Below are 22,898 nucleotides of genomic sequence, written 5' to 3'. Positions count from 1 at the left end.
TGAAACGGTTTGAGCTACAAGTGTCACGTGGACATGCAACATGTCATTATACAATACCACGTCAATGGGTACGCTGTATCTTGACTTTTTGCTATGTATAGTTCAATGCATTGGTAAACACTGACTCATTTATGTTAAAAACACCCTTATTGTTATTTAAAAATAGCATTCTGAGCTTTCTAAATATTAACTCTGTCGTCAATGAAAAAATCTATTATTGAATTATGATTGAATAGTTGGAGAAAGTTGTCCACACCTACAGGGAGTTGAAAATGATCCCCGCAACCTGCAGTAGGTTTGTTGTTGGTAGTCATGAAACTAAATCACTGTGTCTTTGTTTCGCTTAAAAGGCCAGTAGGCTCAACCTGCACTTTTTTAAGGAACCTGATACATATACAGTGTTGACATTGCATAAAAATTTGAGCCCTTACTCTTTGTCTATAATTGTCAGGTTTTCACTTCTCATATAGCATGACCTCAGTCGGTTGCATAAGTGCTTGATAATGGTGAAATAAAACTCTGCATCACAAACAGAAGGAAAGTGTCAGAACATGACATCACTGTCATCAAAGTTAAGTTTCGCTGCACTGGAACGTTCGTATTGACTGTTTAGTGAAACATTTCAGCAAAGCTCGCTTGCTGTTCCTCCCACTTCATCATCATTGCATCCGCTCTCAAGTTTCTCTCTGCTCCTTATAAGATGGCATCCCAATTACCCACCGAATGTATCACCCAGTCGAAGCCAAGCACCTTGTCATAACTGCTCCGGGGAAACAATGAAAGTAGCGTTGGCAGGCTTTTTAAATTCATACCACCATCTGCTGCAGCGCCCACATCTTTGGTGCTCAAATCGGATTGAGTTGGGCGTTTTGTCGAGTTATGCCCCTCTGAAGGACTCGAGTTCTTGCTTAAAATGTATAAGCACATAATGTCTTTATTAAAAAGGATTTTTTTGTAAAAATGTGATAAAGGTATTTTTGTGACAAACAATGGTACGTTTAATAAGTCAATGCACTAGCCTAACTTTTAGTTTCTACTTGTCAAATAAATCTTGCCCATTCTCAACATATTTTCAATTCGGTTTAAATGCAGTTTACGCTTTTGTTTTGTTACGAAGCTTCTGTAACAAGCAAAATATTAGCAACAAACCACCTATTAGCAACCACACAAAGAGTGTGTGTGAACCTTTTATTCAAAAGCTCGTAATAGTACAGTTTAATCTCCAAGACACTAATAAAAGATCATCAGATGGCAATAATGAACGTTTTCTGGCCATTGCTTCATCGCCTGAAACGCCAGTGGCTTGCTGTTTTCTTCTACTCGGTCTTCTCCAGGCTTGATAAGCGAGCCTAAAATATAACATTTGTTCACACTGTGCCGAAGAAAATGCGCAGTCGGTTTTCTTTCAGATGTTTTTGTTTTCTTTCCTCTGTTTTGTGATGCATAGCAATGCAAAATGTATTAGATATGTTTATTTGGAAATAGGGGGACCAGTGCAGTCATACAGCCCACATCCATACAGGTAGTTGACCTCTCCTAAGGGTATAGAGACAGAATTGTATTCCTGAAGGTCAACTTTTTGCTGCTTTGCTTCTTAATGAGGCAGAACTTGCGATTTATATACTAAAAGTTCCCTCCTGCGCAGATTCTTTGGTGAATGTAAGGCAGTATAGCGAATGTGCAACTTATTCTCTATTCAATGTTTTCATAAGAGAGTTAGCGATTCATGAAATAACCCTTTTGCGGTTTGCCCACTGTGTTAGGTGTCTTTCTGATTTACATTGACCTGGAACATTGCTCTTAAATTTGAAGTCGATGTCTTTTGTGAATGCTATTCAGCTCTGTTTCTATGACATTGTGCTGTGTATAGGTTTTTGAGTTATACTCCTACTGTAAGATTTAATATTGAATGCATTTAAAACAGGAAGAACTGTAATCTAATATGATCTGTTTATTACTTGTTGAGAGAACCAAACCTGTTTAACAACACTAAATCTGCGTGTGACATTCACAACCCTGTCTCAGAATAAATAAATCATCTTTGCTCTTTGCCTTACCTGGGCATCAAAGAGTGCCTGATGTTGCTGCAGTGTTGTGGCGATTGTGAGTGTGAATATTACACATGCTGGGCTTTCATCCAAACATTTGTGTGAATGCTTGAGCTGAAAAGATGAATTTTAAACGTGTTTTTTAGCCATTGGAAACTTTATGTTTACAACCTCACCCACCCACTTGCTTGAAACATGTTTACTTTTATAATTACTGAAAACATGTTTTACTTTTATGCTTTTGGCAGATGCTTTTATCCAAAGTGACACAGTGCTTTCAAACCCAAATTTTATCAGTATGCGTGTTCCCTGGGTTTCAAACCCATGACCTTTGCATTGTAAAATGCTCTGTCCATTAAGCTGCAAGAACATGTTTACTGGTTTTAAGAAATCATTTTTAAAAACTAGAAAGCATACCCAAGACTGAAAAAAAGTTTTATTGGCAATTGTGTACATTTGTTAGTTGCCTGAAAGCACTAAAATTGTTTAATAATCGTTTCATCGTTTTAATTTTTTTGTTTTTTTGTTGATTTTTGTTCACTTATATTCTGTATAAACTGTTGTTAAGATTTGGACCAAACTTAAAGGGATAGTTCACCCAAAAATCATTATTTATTCACCCTCATGTTCTAAATCTGCATGAGTTTCTTTATTCTATTAAACACATAAGAAGATATTTTAATAGATGATGGAAAGCACAAGGTTGACAGTACCTAGAGACTTCCATAGTATTTGTTTTCCTACTATTTAATTCAATGGATACCGTCAACTGTGTTATTAACATCATTTATCAAAATTTTCTTTCGTGTTTGACAGCAGAAATAAACAGGCATACAGGTTTCGAACAACATGAGGGTAAGTAAATGATGACACAATTTTCATTTTTGTGTGATCAAAAATGGATCAAGTTTTTATCCCTTTAAAACTTGAAGCTTAAACCTTGCTGAAAAAACAGCCAGCTAAAACCAGCTGACCCACTAGATAGACCAGGCTGGAAGACCAGCTTAAACAATCTATTTCTGTCTTAAACCAGCTAAGACCAGCATAGCAAAGCTGTCCAAGAGTCCAGCCTGGTCAAGCTGGTTTTAACAGACCAGGTTGACCATCTAATAAAGTGTCCAAAACCCTTCCAAAACCAACATGCTACACCAGTCTGGAAGATCAGCTAAAACCAGCCAACCAGCTTAGGCTGGTTTTAGCTATTTTTTAATAGGGCATATAGGGTTAAGCACTCACAGTGACAGCACACACAACAAACTGTTTGTGAATTAGCCTACGCTTTTGATCTTAATAATGCACAGGAAGGCTTTTTTCTCACCAGTGATTTGATTCGGTGAACTAATGAGACTCTGATTTGCTTTGCAAGACAATTACTCCTAGCTCGCATTTCCAAACCCTGATACATTGCAAACACATTTGCTGTTAACTTTAATTTGGTAAATCATTCATTTCTTCTTCTGACTGACCTCTAATCTCTCCCTGCAGAAAACCAGATTCCTCACGGCTTCCCCACCATAGACATGGGTCCTCAGCTGAAAGTGGTAGAGCGCACAAGAATCGCCACGATGCTGTGTGCCGCCAGTGGCAACCCTGACCCGGAGATCACCTGGTTCAAGGACTTCCTGCCCGTAGACATCAACAGCAGCAACGGACGAATCAAACAGCTTCGCTCAGGTACTGATACAAAGTTCATAGCAATAATTTAGTTATGTTAGCATCAAGCAGTGCTTTGACAACTTTATAATGCATTAAACATAACACGGCTTAGATATGGATCACATGTAGTACAGTTCACCAGTAAAGCAACTGGGTTTGATACGTTTGCAGTCAATAAAGTGTCTAAGTAATATCCCACCTTGAAGATCCGGAACGTCAGTTTGTTTTTTTTAGAAATTTAGGCTGCCAGTTTGTCTTCTCTTGACATAGGAAGAGAAAAGTATTGACATATCCATAACGTTAAGATGCACTAACGTGAAAATGGCCTGGGTAATTGTAGGCATCCTTGTGGGAATATGAGAACAGACCAGGGAGGATAAATCCGCAGCTCTATTTACATTGTAGACCTTCCTAATGGATAGACAGCTCAGGTCTGACCCAGGATCAGACGGATGAGCAGGACTTTGCCCAGGCTGGATTAATGGCCCCTGACTGACTTGCAGTTTATCCCTCTCTACTAAAGCCACTTCATTTAGAGGGCAACTCGGGCTCTAGTTTCCAGAATCAGCATCTAAGCTTGTTCACTTACTGTATAAATTCACAGTCAACAGTTTTAGAAATTGGTTTTTGGGGTGAACTGGTTTACACTTTGAATCCTGATTTATTTATAGACAGTGTCTCATTCATTTTAAGGTGATATACGTCATGTTTTTATACATAAAGAAAGATAAAAACTAAAGATTATTCCACACAAGAACAGAGCAACCTTTATCATGTCCTCAAAGATTTCCAATGTGATGTGCAGACTGAGCTTTATGGCTATTTTACGCCGATCCAAGATTAAATTATGAATATTTAGCAAGTCTTATGTGGCTAATACTGGGTTTGACATGGGGGAACACTGATGTTTCATTTTTTTTTATCTTATTAACAGATAACCTTGTGTTTCTGGTTGATTGTTATGGTCAATATAAAAATAACAATGCACCCAAATGCAATTTTTATTACTTAAAGGAAAACACCACAGTTTTCAATATTTTACTATGTTCTTACCTCAACTTAGACGAATTAAGACATACCTATCTTTTTTCAATGTGTGCACTTAATATTTCTACAGAGCGTCGTGAATGTATTAGCTTTGAGCCTAGCCCCATTCATTCCTATGGCTCCAAACAGGGATGAATTTAGAAGCCACCAAACACTTCCGTGTTTTCCCCATTTAAAGACTGTTACACGAGTAGTTACACGATTAAGTATGGTGGCACAAAATAAAACGTTTTTGGAGCCATAGGAATGTATGGGGCTAGGCTAAATGCTAACACATTTACGAAGCGCTGTACCAAGATTAAAAGTGCACGCATTGTAAAAAGATAGGTATGTATTTATTCATCTAAGTTGAGGTAAGAACATAGTAAAATATTGAAAAACAGTGATGTTTTCCTTTAACTTGTTGGGCATGATTTGTCTTTATTTAAGTCATGGACAAACATGTGCTTTTATAATCTTTCCAAATGTATTCACTTTCTACACCTCTGAAGTGGCATTTCTGACCATTAACCAGCATTCAATTAGCTATTAAGTCATTATTTTGGGCTAATTTTATAGTTAATCCAGGGTTTTTAAAATTTCAGCTTTAAATTTAAGTAATTTAGTACTGTTCAATGTTAATATAAGAAAGGTTAACATATGTGGGTTAGTAATGATCAATTATTCATAGGACAAAATGTTTTCACTTAAAACTTTAAAATCGAGTCACAGGACCTTAACTCTTTCACCGCCAGCGTTTTTAAAAAAAGTTGCCAGCCAGCGCCAGCGTTTTTCATGATTTTCACCAAAGTTTAATGCCTTCCAGAAAATGTTCTTCTTTAAATAAATAAACATACAATATACCAAATGAAAGAACAGACCCTCTGCTTTCAAACAAAAAAAAACGTTTCATCCTACCTTTAGTGGTTCTTTTGCAATCAGCTTTTGAATATGGGTAGGTTTTTGCAAAAACACCATATTTTGAGCAAAAAGCAAAAATAATTCCATATTTGTGACGGACTTTTCATAGAGATCCCATTCAGAGCGATCTTTAAAACAGACACGGACATGCAGCCGCTTGCCATAGGGCAATACTTCCGGTTTTAAAAAGTTGCGGAAGGGCGCCACCTGGTGGATATTAGCGGTATTGCGGAAAGACGGAAAATCTCGTCTTTGGCGTGGAAGCGTTTTCTCTTAATTGACGAGATATCTCGTCAATGGCGGGGAAAGAGTTAAGCACTTTAATGGCCTAATTTTTTTGGTGAACATCATTTTGTTGTTTTCTTACAATGAGTCACATTACCAAACTAAAATGATTTGCGTGTCACATATTATGTTGACTTGTGTACAGTATTGCAGATTGCTTGTTTGCTGTACTCAGAATGATGAAAATCTTGTCACATAAACTGCAACTGGCAAACTGGAAAACTTATACATTGTTTCCTTAACTCTGCCAATATCCATTAAAGGATCACATTTGGCAGGCAGCTGAACTGTCTCAAAATGGTACCACGAGGAACATTTGCAAAATGTATTCTGTTGTAACAGGCAGCCTACATGCAACTTATTATCGGAGGACGCTAGTCTTTTTCAGCTTTATTAATGTTTTTGTATAAATAAGCTTGCTTTCCTTTGATTCACTCTATTTTCTATCTATCTTTGTCTATCTCTTTTGTCTACTAACACACTTCTTTTCCAATCTTGTTTGCATTCAATTTACTTCACCTAGGGGGTTCACCAATACGAGGTAAGACGGCTGGAACGTGTCTCACAGAACGTCACCTCCATTACCTGTCTCATCACCACTGCCTTCATTAACTGCCCGTTCAGTCCATGCACAATCTGTGTCCCAGCACTTAACCTGTCTGTTGTCTGTATCTTGTTGTAAAAAATGCATATCACCAAAAAGTGTGTTGGTTGAAATGTGCTCACATGTCAGAATAGTAATGAAGTGCTCATTTAACTTAATTAGGAAGAGAAACTTTTCCACACAATTAATCCCAAAAAGTAATTATAGTAAGCGTCAAAAAATTATTTTTCAACAGGAATGGATTTATTCATGTCTTTTGGTACGATTTGTGACCCTGGACCATAAAACCACTGAAATTGAGATTCATACATCATCTGAAAGCTAAATGAATAAGCTTTCCATTGATGTATGGCAACCATATTTGTTCAAAAGTCCCTGGCAACGCATTGTTACTAATAAAAAAGTTTGTTTTAGTGCCCCTCGACTGGCTTTCCGCTTTAATGACTGAATAGGGAAATTGTAAGCTTTTACATAAAAACCAAACTTGAATGGGAAATCTCCAAAGAGTAGTTTGTAGGCGAGTTTTGATATATTTATGGTAGGAAATGTACAATTTATCCGCATGGAATATGATCTATACATAATGTACTAATGATATTTGGCACAAAAGAAAAATCGGTAATTTTGACCCATGCATTGTTTTTTTGCCCTTTTTTACAAATATACCTGTGCGACTTAAGATTGGTTTTGCGGAGGGGTTTCCTTCAGGCTACTTAAAGCTCATGATAGGTCAGAGTCAATAGGAAAGCCGCTTTTACCACAAAGTATCAAAAGTTACATCCAGTCATAAATAGCTTATCAATCTGCTGCAATGCAATAAATACAACGGCAAATCATTCTTTATCATTTACAATTAAAAAAAGATGATTTCCCTTAATGACAAAATACAGGATTTTAATGCTAAGCATTTTTATAATATGCGTACGCAGTGCCCCCAACCCACAATGCGGCCACCTTTCTCTTCATTTTATGCGGCGCTGCACAGAAAGATTGGCGATTGACATTACTGTGCCGCAATTTGAAATTATAACAAACAATCTGATCTCAACGTACTTAGATGTCATATGACAATTGCTCTGTGCAAGCGCTGCATACGTTTGAACATGCTTCACAACGTGCGTCTTGATATAATGGGTATGGTTTTCTAACCAAGTTAGCGTCCCGAGCAGAAAAGACAGAAAAACCGCATGTCTGCATGATTATATCACCGTATTATTTACTGCCATGCGAGCCACAAATTAACGCTTGTCGAGCCGCACAATGAGTAACACTGGCCTATGGCGTAGCTACGTGTAAGTCCTACGCAAAACTATAAATCAATCATATGAAGGATAAAAAACAATAAACTTTGTTATAGTGACATATTTCATTTTTATGGATGTATTCTAACACCAATTCTAGAAGCTTATAAAAGTTGTGGTTTGGTTTGAGTTTCAGGCAAAAGGCCATCATCACAGCCTCTCGAGTGTCTCTTTTTCATTCCAATTGTGCTGTGATGAAATTAAAATGATGAAATTTGCATACTACTTGAGTGTATGTGGGAAATGAGGGTAAGGGGCTGATGGTGAGCTGGATCACGTACACAGTCACTCTCACAATTCTGAATGAAATATGGATTTGAGAAATATGTTTGCTAGAGGCAAGTGCTTGACAGAACTGTCATTTTTTATTTCAGCCTTGCAATTAGGAATCTCAGAGATGTAGGGACCTCTAATCTCACAAAGCTAGACTTTTTGGACAAAACAGCGCAAGGTGCAGAGTATTCTAGACAAAGAATATATAGCGTAGACTGAAATAGACTACTTTAGTAGAATATAAAGCGACCGACTAAATCAAATTCTTAATATTGTATTACGAATATTTGATATGCGGTAACCCAGCCAACTGGATTTGGACAAACCTAGTGAATATTTTATCATCGCAAAAGCATTTGTTTTATTAACCTGGTACCTTGTTTTTCTTTCCAGACAGACTGAATTAAACCCTGTACACTTAGTTCAGAATGTTAAGTACATCCAATGTTAAGTGCTTTTTTGTTTTTCGTGCAGTATGCATCAGTTAGCCAGCCAACGAGTGGACAGTTGGCGGTCTGTAGGCGGGCCGTCTGAGACTAGGGGGTCTGCCATGTGGTTTGTCTGTAAAGAGTTTGAATAGGGAAAAAAGAGTGAAGAAGTTGAAAAGTCCACTGAATATAACAAAGGCCCGGTTGTTACTGCTGCCTGCTGGAGCATAAAAACTCACTAGGGGAGTAAAAGGCTGACATGGCCTAATGCTCTCAAGTGGCTGCTGAATTTTACTGTCTGAATTCTGAATGTTGGTGTGTGTGATGTTGTATCCATTCACGTTTTCAACAACAGCAGGTCATTGTTTTTGCAAAGAATCTCAGATCAACAGGATAGTTTGAGTTTGTGACCTCTCATGTGAGCTACCGAAAGCCACAGCTGATCCAGATACAAGTCTGCTCTGAGATGATTTGCAAATGTGGTCCTTTATTCATCTGAACCAAGTCATTGTCACACATACCATTCTGTATCTTTCATCTATCAATAAAAGGCATGTATCCAATTCATACAATTTGATTTCGCCTCTCAGTATATTTGTATAAATTGCATGACGTCATAGATCATTGTTGAAATGACCAAAAGTGAATGTAGAATTTCTCACTAGACATTTGAGAAGAAACTCTCTTTTGAAAAATGTACCCCACCGATGTATTTTATTTTCAAGAGTGAGAAATCAGTTGTTGAAAATGGTAGTTTGCATTTTCCTCCTTTTATTTAGACTGAATTCTAGCTGAAAAAAATCATTCGTCCCTCCACCTTTACAATATGGAGGCATCAGTCAGATGTATTGTCAGGACTAAAGGTGATGGCAATCAGTGTTGAGCAATCTTTGAATTGATTAGTAATTTGCTGCTTGTCAGAGTAGGAAACACCACCAATCAGTTTTCCCTGAACTTGGAGATTGGGCAAGGTTAGTGGTGCATGTTATTTCTTTTCTGCAGCCCTGGCATGCGGGAAAGCAGTCAGGGGCAGGTGATAGCTCGTGCTATGGTGGTGCTCCACCGCAAGAGGTAAATATGTGTGATTGTGCTAGATTAAGAGAGAGAGCCTTACTAAGTCTTGTTGAAGCAAGCAGAATATTTGTGGTTGGGACTTTGAATAGCCATATTGATTTTCTCTTGATGGTCATCTCTGAATAGTAGTTAGCAGCAGGTCTAGGGTATCTGCTGGCATTAAGATGCATCCCATATGTTTTTATTATTGAGATTTAACTCCTAGTGTTTTAGGATATTTACACTTGATTTTATTTGTTACTTTTTGTCATAAATGATGACACCAATGAATGTACGTTGAGTAATGTATTGCCAGGTGTTTCTTCAGGTGTAAAATGCCATCACCAGAGCATTTATAGTTATATTGTCCTATATATAACTATTTTAAAACATTTGTTTTAAATCTTAAACAGGTTTTATTCTATAAGTTGATGTTTTGTTGTGTACATTTATTTTGGTTGGTATAAATTGCCTTAGTAGTGACGTCACATGGTGTTCCGGCAATGACATCAATATCCCACAAGCTTTTTTTAATAACAGTAAAAGGCAAGTATGTTGAGCCTTAGACCTAACCCTGCAAAATCAGCTATATGCAAAAGTCTTAGACAGCATTTTTGGCCAATAAACCATATACGCAGCGGAAGAGGTCTGACATTTAAACAGGGAATGTTTACTGATTGTTTGCTGCGAAAGTTTGCCGTGTGTGAGAAAAGTCGCAGGGTATTTATAATTCCTGTTCATAAATCAAAGATGTGACTTTTACCCTTGTTTTTTTCCCTTTTCTTCAGGAGCTCTGCAGATCGAGAACAGTGAAGAATCAGACCAGGGAAAATACGAATGTGTGGCTACGAACAGCGCTGGAACGCGCTACTCTGCCCCTGCCAATCTCTACGTGCGAGGTAAGAGACGCTTTTCAGGTGCCACCCCCATCAAAACAACTTCCCTAACAAAGCTTCACAAGTTTGTTTTGACAATATTGCAGTTTTGTTTTGACTTTCCCATGTGTTGAACTTTGTGCGACGTTTCAAACATGAATGCCAGGTAAATACCGAACTAGATTTAGTTGTCGTTCAATTTGTTTTTCATAATATACCGGATAAAAGAAACCCACTGTTGTTTTGCTTTCGTAGCAACAGATGTACAGGTAAACATGCACATCTTTGTGAGAGGTTAACCACAGGTTATTGCTACAAAGAACACGGTGCAGTATTAATACATGGATTTTAAGGTATAATGGTGTTCATGTATTGTCTGTGAAACAGAACTCAAGGAGTGCTGTCGGTATGAGTGTCAACCCCTTCAGCTCTTTTCATGCAGGTAATAACAGGGAGCTTATGGCAGAGCGCCAGTATGACCTCCAGCTAGTGACGTTACGGTGCCACCCAGTAATTGTCACGCAAAAGGTGAAGCATGAGCCTTCTCATGCTTCCTGTCAAACAAACGGCCAGAAATGTTCAATACAATGGGATTAAACTGTGAACGTCATTTGACAACATAAATATTGTATGACAGGTTGCCATGACTGGCATCTAAACATGTTGCATTAGTCAATAAAAAAAACATGTTTAGGTTATGTAACATGTTTATTATACCACAAAACCAAAAGGTAAAAGAGAAAAATAAAAATAAGACTTATTTTAAGGTCATTACATGTTTCATGACCATATTTTCACAATTACGTATTTATTTTTTTGCTGTATTCTAGTTAAAAAAATCGAATTAACAATCAATATCAATTAAATGCAGTACAACTAATACTATAATAAGGTTTGCCAAGACAAAACACTGCTACTTAAATACAATTTGCTCTTTAATAAATTGAATACATTTAAATTTGTAATATAAATATGAAGTTGTATTAAATACATTTTTACAAATATATATGTTAATATAATCTGTAGTTTTTTTATTAGATTGCAGTGCATTACAATTCCGAATCTTAAATAAGCATTTATAAATATTACATTTTTATTTTTCCTAATATAACCTAGACATGTTTATAAAAAGTTTTATAAGATTTACCCAATTGAATTAATATTGTTTATTTTTATCTTTCAATGTTGTCCAGCATTTCTTTGAAACGAAATAGCCGAAAAATAACCGAAATAATATATATACCCACAACTACTCTAACCTCCTCAGTCTGGAAAGATGTTTAATGGGTCAGTTTTATCCATCTATCAGTCACGACTTGGCTTTGAGCACTGCTTGTTTCTCAAAGTGTCTTTTTAAAATTGCTAATCATCATTGCTGCAGTTTTCAAGGGCATCATGGTGCTATTCCTCAACTTCTTGTCCCTCTTATTTATCTATTGGCCCACTATATGAGTTGGGTGTCCAAGTCTGCCAAGTCTGTCTTTCTGTTGGACTCAGCACTTTACTCTCTCTCTCTCTCTCTCTCTCTCTCTCTCTCTCTCTCTCTCTCTCTCTCTCTCTCTCTCTCTCTCCCCCCCATGTCTGTCTGTCAGTGCACTTTATCACCTGAGGGAATCGGAGTCATGTATACTGGTTGTAAATGTGAATGCTCATTTGTCACGCACTTATTCTACAGTGAAAGGATGTCATGCACTGTCTGCTCTTCTTCCTCTTCCTCCTGAATTTGACAACATATCAAATATGGTGAAGCAAGCATGTGCACTTCATGCCTCTCCACCATATCTTATGTGTCGTGTGTGTGAGAGTCTGCTTTTTCTGTTTAATATTTAAGGAGGATATTGTGCTCACTGACCATTCATTAAATTGTACAACCACAGAATTTGGCCTTAGTGCAAGTATGGTCGTGTACTGTATGATCAGATGCATACAAAGATATGGTAGCTGTCAAGGATGTTTGGTCATTTTCGATTTGCCAGTATAGACTGTTACATTTGGTAATTTGCTTACTTTGTTGAATTGAACATACATTTACATACATTTTAAAGTTCATTAATTTTTAACATTCTTTTCAGTTTGTGTTATTAAAACTATAACAAGATAACTACTGTATTAAAAGGTTGTGCTATTAAAGTTATTACAAGATTTTTAAATGTTTTAACTTAAAATATCCAAGAAAAAAAAACCTTTCATCCCATAAGAAGTAACACTTTTATTTTATGATGTTTACAGTAAGTATAAGATCTATAGCAGAATACTGTATATATCCTGCACATTCAGTACATTATTCTTTTTTAACGTTTTTATAAGAAGTGTCTTGACTTCATTCTGTGTCTGGGTCTTTGTCTATATTTCCATTGCATTTTAACCACTGTCTAAATTTTCACAAATGTCACAATGTTTTCTTGTTTCATTTGTCTCTGTCTTTCAATGTCATCTCCATCATATCACCTGGTCAAACTCTCACCTCATCTCTTAGACCCTCGAGGAGGTTGGTTCTTTTCACACTTAACCCTTTCTGGAAATCAGAGTGCTCTTTAATCAGCAGTCTGAGATCCCTCTTTAAACAATGACCCTTGTTCTTCAACCCCCTCCCTATGCTATGCTGCCCAAACCCTTGTAGCCAGACTGAATGTTGCATGAGCCCGGTGCTGCGTGCCACGTCTAATCTTTTAAATGTTATTTATAAAAGGATGCTCTCTCCAATACATAATACCCAGTGCTGGACTATAATTTAGTTTAATAGTGGTATGAAATCTGGTTTAAATCTGTATAAAACATTTATAAACAATTTATTTTCTATTAACTTACCTTTTATATTAATTCCAACACATGTAGTTCCATAGGTCTGTCTAAAATCTTTGGTCAGCAGGTGGGTATTAAAATGTGTCTGTTGGAAAAGGTCATTAATGACGTTTATTACAGCTGTGTCTGATATCTTTTTCATGCATTCCATTGAAATTCAGAGTTTTCTGGAAATACCACATTTGATAAATCAACTGGAGATTTTAGCCATCTTGTTTTAAATGTAAAAACGTTTTTTTTATATCCATGGATGCATTTTAAGAGCCTTACCTGTACTATTATTATAATAAATAATAATAATACAAATCATTTGTAAATAATGTATTAATTTATTTAGTAATAAATGCTGGCCTGTCATTACCGATTCCTGTAATCCTCCTGTACTAAAAGAATGTCATCAGTAATGAGTTTTGTAACTGAATATTTAATTCTACATGTGTCCTACAAACGTCATGAGTTGCAATTGTCACCTACAAAAATATAGCGGTGATTGTGTTATCTACCATAGTTCTTCATAATCCATAAATCAAAGAAGTGAATTTTTTTTTTTTTACACTGCATTATAAATGCTTCAAAATTGGAGACTTGGTGTATTTTAAATTTCGCATTGCCAAATTCAAAGAAAGAAATGCCAGAAGTGTTTCATTTTGCCTTTACATTGCGAACATAATGAGTAAAATAACAAGCTTGCTTGCAGTTCCATTCTGAAAATACAAAGATAGAGAGAACATATCCGAGAATCCAATTTCATGAGGACCTGTGCAAAACCAATTATTCCCAATGCCGTTTTTTCATAGACAGTCATGAGGCAGCAGGTCATTAACACAAATTGGAAGACTCTCTTTAATGTTGTGCTGTTTTATACTCCTATTTTGGGGAGGATTGGAGAGAAAAGTATCTTCAGCTCATGTGTCATGAAAGTAAAATAGTTTCTTGTTAATATTTGGGGTGATGGCGACCAACTTAATGGCACACGAAATAATGATTTTAAAAATACAAATACAAGTAACACAGTCAGAAAATTCAGCCTTGTATTTACATAATAGAATAACTTTTAAAAATGTTGACGTTACTTTTGTTCAGCTCCTTATGAATTATTTCCTCTACACATGCCATGAGCCTTGCTTTATGTAGTTAGTCAAACCAATTTATGTCAAGGCAGGCTTGAGTTCAATTCGGTCTGCACATTGATGGTTCTGCTTCTCCTCCCCATTTCTGCACAGTGTCAACAGGCTTATTTCAGTCTCCATGGGAACCTCTTTTAATGTCAGGTTTATCTGCATATCACAGTCTCACAAAGAGAGGGCCTTGCGAACAATACATCTCCCACAAGATTTCTGACAGGTTCCCTGAATCCAGACAGGACCGAGCAACTACAGACTGAGGTCTCATTGCCAAAGCGTGAAATACAGACAGAAAAAACTCCAGATTCTGCATTGCATCAAGTAGCCTGTTTTCCCAAATCCACAATTTAATAAAGCTTCCCTTTGGCATGAATTTTAATGTCTCGCTCTATAAGAAATTCAGTTACGGTGGCTTCTTCACCTTTCCCCCGACACACATTGGTTTAAAACCCTCTTCTGCACATACATGTGGGCCTTAGACGGTATTGACTTCCTGCCTCCAGTTGTTAAGCTTCAAGCTTTAACAATTGGAAAAAGTGGTGGCTTTGCCCTTGAAGAAAATTTATTTCAACTTCATAAGTTAGTTTGTTCATGTTAGTCACTTAGGCGTAGTAATCCCACTCGATAGTAATCCCACAAGATTCCAACTGTACGTATATTTTTCTGTATATGGTAGATTATTGCTGTCATGACTCCCGTTTTCATATTGATAATAAAAATAGCTGACACTGAATGTTTTTCTCTCTGGTAGTACGACGAGTACCACCTCGTTTCTCCATCCCGCCCACCAATCATGAGGTGATGCCAGGGGGCAGCGTTAACCTCACCTGTGTGGCGGTCGGGGCTCCCATGCCCTATGTCAAATGGATGGCTGGTGAAGTTGAGCTTACCAAGGACGAGGAAATGCCTGTAGGGCGCAATGTGCTGGAGCTCACCAACATCCGTCAGTCTGCCAACTACACTTGCGTGGCCATCTCCTCTCTTGGTATGATTGAGGCAACAGCACAGGTTTCTGTCAAAGGTAAGAATTTGACATGGTTTCAATCATTTGACATGGCCTTATTCAGTCAGTATTAAAGATATCATGGTTATATTTTCACAGAATGTCCTTACGTTATGTATGTTGATTTTTTTGTAGAAAACATTCAATTACAAAAAATTACTTTAGCTGGCCTTTCACCAGAAGAATCATGTATTTAAGGGGCCATGCATGAAAATCTGACTTTTTCCATGTTTAAGTAAGGAATAATTGACGACTAATGAATTATAAGAAAATAATTCACCCCCAAGGTGCGATGCGTCGTGCCGTTACACCACGGGTGTGCATTATTTTCAAAAATTCATTGGACCGGAGTCAATTATTCCTCTTATACCAGGGTTACCACAAACATTGCTCTGGTGCCTATTTTTAAGACATTTGACAAGTTAGGTGTGCGGTTATCAGAAATTATTACACGGCTCTCTGGAATGCTTGATTCTGATTGGTCAGTTGAGACATTTGCAGGTTCGTTCTTTTCGAATAATAACCGCTCCAAAATAATAACGCATAGCCGGTACTCCTTTTACGAGTAAGATCGCTCCGCGCCAATAAAGATCAATAAAGATTACTGTCTGTTTGGCGCCATCTTGTGACAAACACTGGACAACCACGACAAGACACAGAGAGCTTACTGAGACTGAACTTGACAAAATAGAGCATGACAGCTACGAAGCCAACACACAAAAAAATACAGAATGGGCATTAAAACTTCTCAAAGACTGGCTAAAAGAGAAAAAAATGGAGACAGACAAGTATGAAGCAGAGGATCTTAATAAGGTATTACGATCATTTTATGCATCTGTGCAAAGTTTCGCGGAAGGATAAAAATGTTAATTTAAAACAAATATGCCAATAAAATGTTTCAAATTCATATTCATGTCCAGTTTTTTTTCTTATGTGACAAGTAGCCGTGTAATAAGCGGGATAATGTAGAGTCAGCCGGTAGTTATCGGGAAATAAGCCCCTTCAGTGTGATACAAGACCCTCCGCTTCGCGTCGGGTCCTGATCACACTGTCGGGGCTTATTTCCCGATAACTACCGGCTGCCTCTACATTATCCCTTACTTAATGCATACCCACGGAACATTTCTCAGCCAATCGGAATACAGCATTCAACAGACCCGTGGTATAAGTGCTATTATTGGGTTCCCAGTGCTTCTATAAACCTAGAAAATGTAAAAGATCAACCCAGTAACTTAGTTTTGGTAAACCATTCTCTGCAAGCACATGAAAAATTTGGTTATTGAAATTTGGCTCTCCTTATGATGTCATAAGGTGATCTTATTATCATAATACCGCCCCTTAATCTGCACTTATTAAACAAGACACATTTATTTAGTGCAGAGAGAAAGAGAGAAAATAATTCACAACACATCACATTGTTTGAAATTAATTAGCGCATTTGCATTTTAAAGGACACACCCAAAAGCCATATTTTTGCTCACACCTACAAAGTGTCAATTTTAACATGTTATAATAAATTATCTATATGGTATTTTGAGCTAAAATTTCACATGTGTACTCTGGGGACACCAAAGATTTATTTCACATCTTAAAAAAGTTTTGTTGACATGGCCCCTTTAAAAACTATATATCTTGCAATAGCCACTGAATAGAGGTGAATGTGGTGCATTCTTTTCTGTGGTAACATTAGTAGTAATGTTGCCTAGAAACAGGTAGCATAGGTCTTGTTTTAGCTGGAATCAGACTTAAAACAGATTGCGTGAATACTGATATCTTACCAAAACCCTGTAAACAAAGAATGGGAAAAAGTTTTTTTCCAACTGCAACCCAAAGGTTCTGACCAACTGTTTAGTACGTCTGGCAGATGCACACAAAAGAAAAAGCACGAACACTTGCTCTCTGTTGACTGTGAGCTTTAGGGACTTTCCGCGTTTTACCCTGGGCTTTGAGAAAATGAAAGGCTCCGGATTATTCCGAGCATGTTTACCCAGACCAGATGTCTGGAGCTGTATCAGTGTGGCTGGTCCCACCAGACAGCGCAGAGCTCTGCCAGACTCGGTTCCTCGTCATCGTGGCTGCCTGTATTGATTGCACTTTGCACTCCACCAATCAATATGGACTCGGAGAATGTCACAGACATTTATCTGGAGTCCAGCCACAAATCTTAAAGACACAATGATGAGACGACCTGGTCTGTCTCTGCATGAATCACCAGCATTTGAACCCGTTTGTCTGTCTCGCGTTCCTGCATAAACTTTCTCTATTTTAGGAACACACAGTGAAGGCAGCTTAGCCCAGATATACCTTGAAAAATAGTCATCCACTTTATTTCATTCGTTATTGTCTACTCCACAGCTCTACCGAAGCCCCCTACATCCCTAATTGTGACAGAGACTACAGCTACAAGTGTTACGCTCACATGGGACTCTGGAAATCCTGAGCCTGTGTCTTACTACATTATTCAATACCGTGCCAAGGTCTCGGACACTAACTTCCAGGAGGTCGACGGTGTTGCCACCACACGTTACAGCATCGGTGGTCTCAGCCCTTATTCTGAGTATGAGTTTCGCGTCATGGCTGTCAACAACATTGGTCGCGGACCACCCAGTGACCCTGTCGAGACTCGGACGGGTGAGCAGGCGCCGTCCTCTCCCCCTCTACACGTCCAGGCACGTATGCTGAGTGCTAGCACCATGTTGGTGCAGTGGGAACCTCCAGAGGAACCCAATGGTCAAATCAGAGGTTACCGTGTCTACTACACCTCTGATCTGGATGCCCCTCTCAGTGCTTGGCAGAAACACAACACGTACGACAGCCGTCTTACCACCATCTCAGGCCTGACCACCGATATTACATACAGCCTGCGTGTGTTGGGATTCACGTCTGTAGGGGACGGACCCCCATCTGATGTGTTGCAGGTCAAGACACAGCAAGGAGGTAAATGACCTGATGAATTGGCTGAATTATGTATATGCATAAGCCAGTCCTAGACAAAATCTGCACATGCAAAGCCGTTTTGATTAAATACTTTAGCTCTTCTCATAGCTTGCAATCATTTACCATCTTTTAATATAAAAAAAATTGAACAGGAAATGCAAAAAAAGATAAGCAGATTTTGTCTGGGCCTGTGTATGTCAAATGATTTTATTTGCATAATTGCAACTTTAATGTCATGAAAATACTTAACATCTCTCTGCTATTAAAGTCCCCGCTCAACCATCCAGCTTTGAGGCCGAGGCTGAACTGGATACACGGATCATGCTAACTTGGCTGTGGCCCGTTCAGGATCCCATCATTAAATACGAGCTGCAGTATTGGGAGGCCGACTCGAACAATAAGGTATCGCGCCAGTTCTTGTTCCTGCCTGATTTCACACAAAATAACAAGCAAACCAGATATTGAATGTGTACAGTTGTTGCTGTGGGCCATGGATACAAAGAAAAGATAGCCAAAATTGACATTTCCCAAAATGACTGCGGGCAAAAAGTCTGCAGTCAGTTGATAGAATTAGACTGAGCTTTTGGCTTAAAAACAGAATACACTTATCAGCGCTTACTGACAGTGCCTCCAACTTTGCCAGAAGAGACTTATAAATGTATTTTTTGGAGATTGTAATTTAACCACAGTGAGATCAGATGTCTTGTGCAAACTCTGATGTCTGTGTGCTTGTATAAGACAAAGTGAAGAACACGGAGATTAAAGTGAGTATTTGCTTTTCAGATCCACGTCACTTTCAACCCTGCCGGGTCCTATGCAGTGGAAGGCCTGAAACCAGACACGCTGTATAAATTCTCTTTGGCGGCTCGCTCTGAAATGGGTCTTGGGGTCTTCACTCAACCCATTGAAGCCAGAACTGCCCAGTCCGGTAAGTTCTGTCTTCTTGAACATCTTTATTGTAACTAATCTAGACGAATCAACCAGCCCCTGTGGGCAAACCAAAGGTTTTTTCTTCCCCACCTTTCTCAAAGTCTTTGTCTACCATCTCCACCATTAATTAACTTACACTTCTAAGCCAGGAATACCTTTATTCATTGACAAGGGCAAAAGGTACGTTCGGTGTCTGCTTGTGCCTTTGTCATCATTATTTTGGTTTTATAAGCAATCGATGTGATTTGTTATTCTTGCACTTTTTTTTAAACCAGAGCAGCACATCTTGGTCAAGAAAATGAGAACATTGATCCAGTGATGAAATAGATCTGTTCGTTTTGTGCAATATTTAACACAATGAATATAAAAATGCACATTGATAGCACACATCACTTGAGACCACCGATACGATATGAATATATGGATTGGGATTCTTTACGTTCAGTGCATCGTTCTTCTGCGCTGTAAAAAAAATCATTGTTGCACTTAAAGTCTCTGTAAAGTCACCCTTAAAAATTGTTTCTAAACACATTATAAATCTTATAAATGTATTGCTGAAACACGCCAAAAATACTGTAAACTATGTAGTACTGAACTGCAGAGTTAGATTGTTAAACAGTTTTTCAACATTTCTGTGTTCTAGTTTATTTGTGCAGGTATGAAGCGGGGGCTCGATAACGCACCACCGCGCATCGCCCCACCCATAAAACAATCATGAGCATCCATTTAGGTTGCAGCAATATTAAAAGTTGAGAGAGACGGCAGCTTTTCCGTGAGTGGGCGTGGTTTCAGTTCTAACAGCGGACACGCCCCCACCAATTGAGAGCAGAAAATGCTCCTATTTTTCTAAGATTTTGAGAACTAATTTATTTAGGCTGCGTCCGAAACCGCAAACTGTACAGTAAGTATGAAGTACTTCAAAGTACTTACTGACCGTTAAAACAGTAGGTACTGTATAGTATGAATCCTGGTAGTATAAATGCGATTCAGACGTACTACATCCGCCATGTTAATACATCACGTGACATACACCGTTATCACGCCATGTCAGCTTTCCGCGATTTCCCTAATATGACGATGCCTCTTCTTCGTTGTATAACTTCACTCCCGGGGCATCATGGGATAGTGAAGTGTCCGTCGTATGCACACTTCAAAATCTAGCTGGAAGTAGTAGGTCATCCGGGTACTTTTCGCTTACTGTTTTTGGAATACTATGTATTCGGACATACTACCGCCTTGCCTACTATAGACGGTTTCAGCAGTAACAACATAAACAAGCGGCTGTCGTGGTCCGCATGTAACTTCTTGTAAACCGCGCTAAGAATAAATAACGACAAAGTTCTTTAAGCGTAGTTTATTTATATAACAAGCAAAAAAAACAACACATAGATTACCTAGGAAACAAAACATTTGTTATTTTCGACGGGGCATTTGTTCAAGAGTTCAGTTTAGCCACTAGTCAGACCATTAAAAAACGAAACCGGAAGTAAAATTCGGATCCAGACGTGTATCGCGTCAGCGCACGTGCGTCCGATGAAACCGTCTATATAGTATGGAAGTAGGCGGTTTCGATTGCAGCATTAACAGGGTTTTTTTCAGCATTCAAACTTGGTTGGGTGGTTAATAACACATTTTTCTGTGGTCTGATAAACTCAGAACACATTTAATATCTGACTTTACGGGGACTTTAAATTTTTTTGTTTAATAAATTTGAATTTACAATTAATTCAAACTAGTGAGGAGTTGCTATAAATTATAAAAATAAATTTGAAAATAACTTAAGCAATTTAACTTTATTTTTATAATTGATAGCAACTCCTCACTAGTCAATAATTTATTCTAATTGATTAAACTTAAACATTTTCATTTAAGTGCAACAAGGCACTTTTACAGTGAGATTTACGGTCACTGAATTGTGAGGGGGACTATTCCCTCGCAGCCTTTTATTCTCACAGAGACTTGTCTATCACGTTTCTTCAATGCCCAAAAAAAGATCCTTTGATCTTTGAGATATTTGTCTGGACCCTCGAAACACATACATTGTGAATGTCTGTCGAGGTGTTCAGCTACAGCTGCCATATTTTTGTCGCCTACTGCAGCATCCGGCTTTTGTAGTGCGTCTCCCACTGTTGTCAGATTAAAGACCACCTGAGGAGAGATGCCTCACGCTCAATTCCACCGTGGGCACAAAAAATAGTGGCATGTCACCAACCTGCTTCTTCTGTTCTCTGCTCTGGTTATGAACAAATGCATGTGAGCACTTTTAGATGTCCCAAAGCACGTTCCTCTGTCTCATTTCTTGACCAACATATCTTCTTATATTCCTCAGTTACCTGTTGTTTTTAATTTGGTATTTTACGCATTGCATATCTGCATGACTGACTGCACCATAGTTGCATTTACGTTCTTTTATTGTGTAAATTGTTGTTATGCTGTTATAGTGATTTGTTTATTTAATTTCTTTTAAATGTCTCTGGACTGTGTAGCGTTGGCTGAAACATTTAAATTCCTAGCTTACCTGAGCTTCACCCGGCAGAGAGTTAATTAAATATGCCGCACTGGTGCTGTGCTTATCTCAGGCACTCAGATGTGGCACAGAGCCCGCCAAAAGACGCTAGCAGCATGCTTAGTGCAGGCAGGATGGCCGAGTACGCTCTCGGATGCATCAGCTGCCACAATCGCTGACACTTGGAACTCTGACAAACCGAGGGATGCTGTCTACCAGCCAATGGATTGACTGAGAATGTGTGAACGCCAGTTAACACACAAACCGATGCCCTTTCCTCTGCTTGTCAACACTCAAACAGAGATAGGCAGTAAACGGAAAAGATTGGCCATTCGAGTAATAGCATCAACCTCAAATTAAGTTTTCAGTTATGAAATTCTGAAAAGAATGAATAGCCAAATTTGATGAAACCAAACTTAAAGAAACTGTCAAACCAAAGATTTTTTTAGAAAAGATTTACATTTACGCATTTGGCACACACTTTTTTGGATTTAAGCTATATATTATGTGTGTTTCTTTCGAATTAAAGATTAAAGAATTAAACCATTTGAGTTACATCAACACTACAAAACAAACTTGTTTACTGTAAGACATTTGCCGTTTTCATGCCAACCTCAGTCCAGACGCAGGCTTGTCCTAAGTTCTTTCATTTTGCTTGATGCCCTCCCTTCATTGCCTTGCCCCCACCTGCAGCCCCCTCTGCCCCCCCTCAAGACGTGCACCTGCTCAGTCTGAGCTCAACCAGCATCAAGGTGAGTTGGGTGGCTCCACCAGCCGCTAGTCGCCACGGCGCTATAGTTCGCTACACGGTCAGCTACCAGGCGGTGAACGGTGAAGACACCGAGCGTCATGACGTGACCGATATCGGAGCAGACGCCTCCAGTTATGTGCTGGAGGGACTGGAGAAGTGGACAGAGTATCAGGTGTGGGTGAGAGCGCACACCGATGTGGGCCCCGGCCCAGAGAGCACAGCTGTGCGTATTCGTACCAACGAGGACGGTAGGTGTGAAGTATCCGAATGGATCACTAATACCGCTGGGCTTTCATTCACTTAGGCTGCTGACTTTTCTCTTCCCTCTTTTCATTTGTCTGCTATAAAATATGTTTAACTTGCATGGTTAACAGT

The 22,898-nt window shown here is 38.5% G+C and overlaps 1 protein-coding gene across 7 annotated transcripts in view; it reads left to right on the top strand.

Annotated features, from left to right (window-relative positions):
* ptprfb (protein tyrosine phosphatase receptor type Fb) overlaps nt 1-22,898 on the top strand; it is a 214,825-nt gene that overhangs the window by 122,493 nt on the left and 69,434 nt on the right. For 3 of the 7 annotated variants that reach the window (XM_065276015.2, XM_065276017.2, XM_065276014.2), the window contains exons 5-12: nt 3,534-3,722; nt 6,460-6,477; nt 10,384-10,494; nt 15,148-15,417; nt 17,755-18,336; nt 18,605-18,738; nt 19,120-19,264; nt 22,466-22,771. In XM_065276015.2, the coding sequence (XP_065132087.1) occupies nt 3,534-3,722; nt 6,460-6,477; nt 10,384-10,494; nt 15,148-15,417; nt 17,755-18,336; nt 18,605-18,738; nt 19,120-19,264; nt 22,466-22,771 (1,755 nt within the window). The remainder of the gene's footprint in view (nt 1-3,533; nt 3,723-6,459; nt 6,478-10,383; nt 10,495-15,147; nt 15,418-17,754; nt 18,337-18,604; nt 18,739-19,119; nt 19,265-22,465; nt 22,772-22,898) is intronic. The other 4 variants (XM_065276018.2, XM_065276016.2, XM_065276019.2 and 1 more) reach the window with 3 other exon arrangements.

The sequence above is a fragment of the Paramisgurnus dabryanus genome, chromosome 6 (genome assembly GCF_030506205.2).
Source record: "Paramisgurnus dabryanus chromosome 6, PD_genome_1.1, whole genome shotgun sequence".
Taxonomy (NCBI): Eukaryota; Metazoa; Chordata; class Actinopteri; order Cypriniformes; family Cobitidae; genus Paramisgurnus; species Paramisgurnus dabryanus.
Note: the sequence above shows the minus strand (reverse complement) of the source record. Positions and strands in the feature narration are given on the sequence as shown.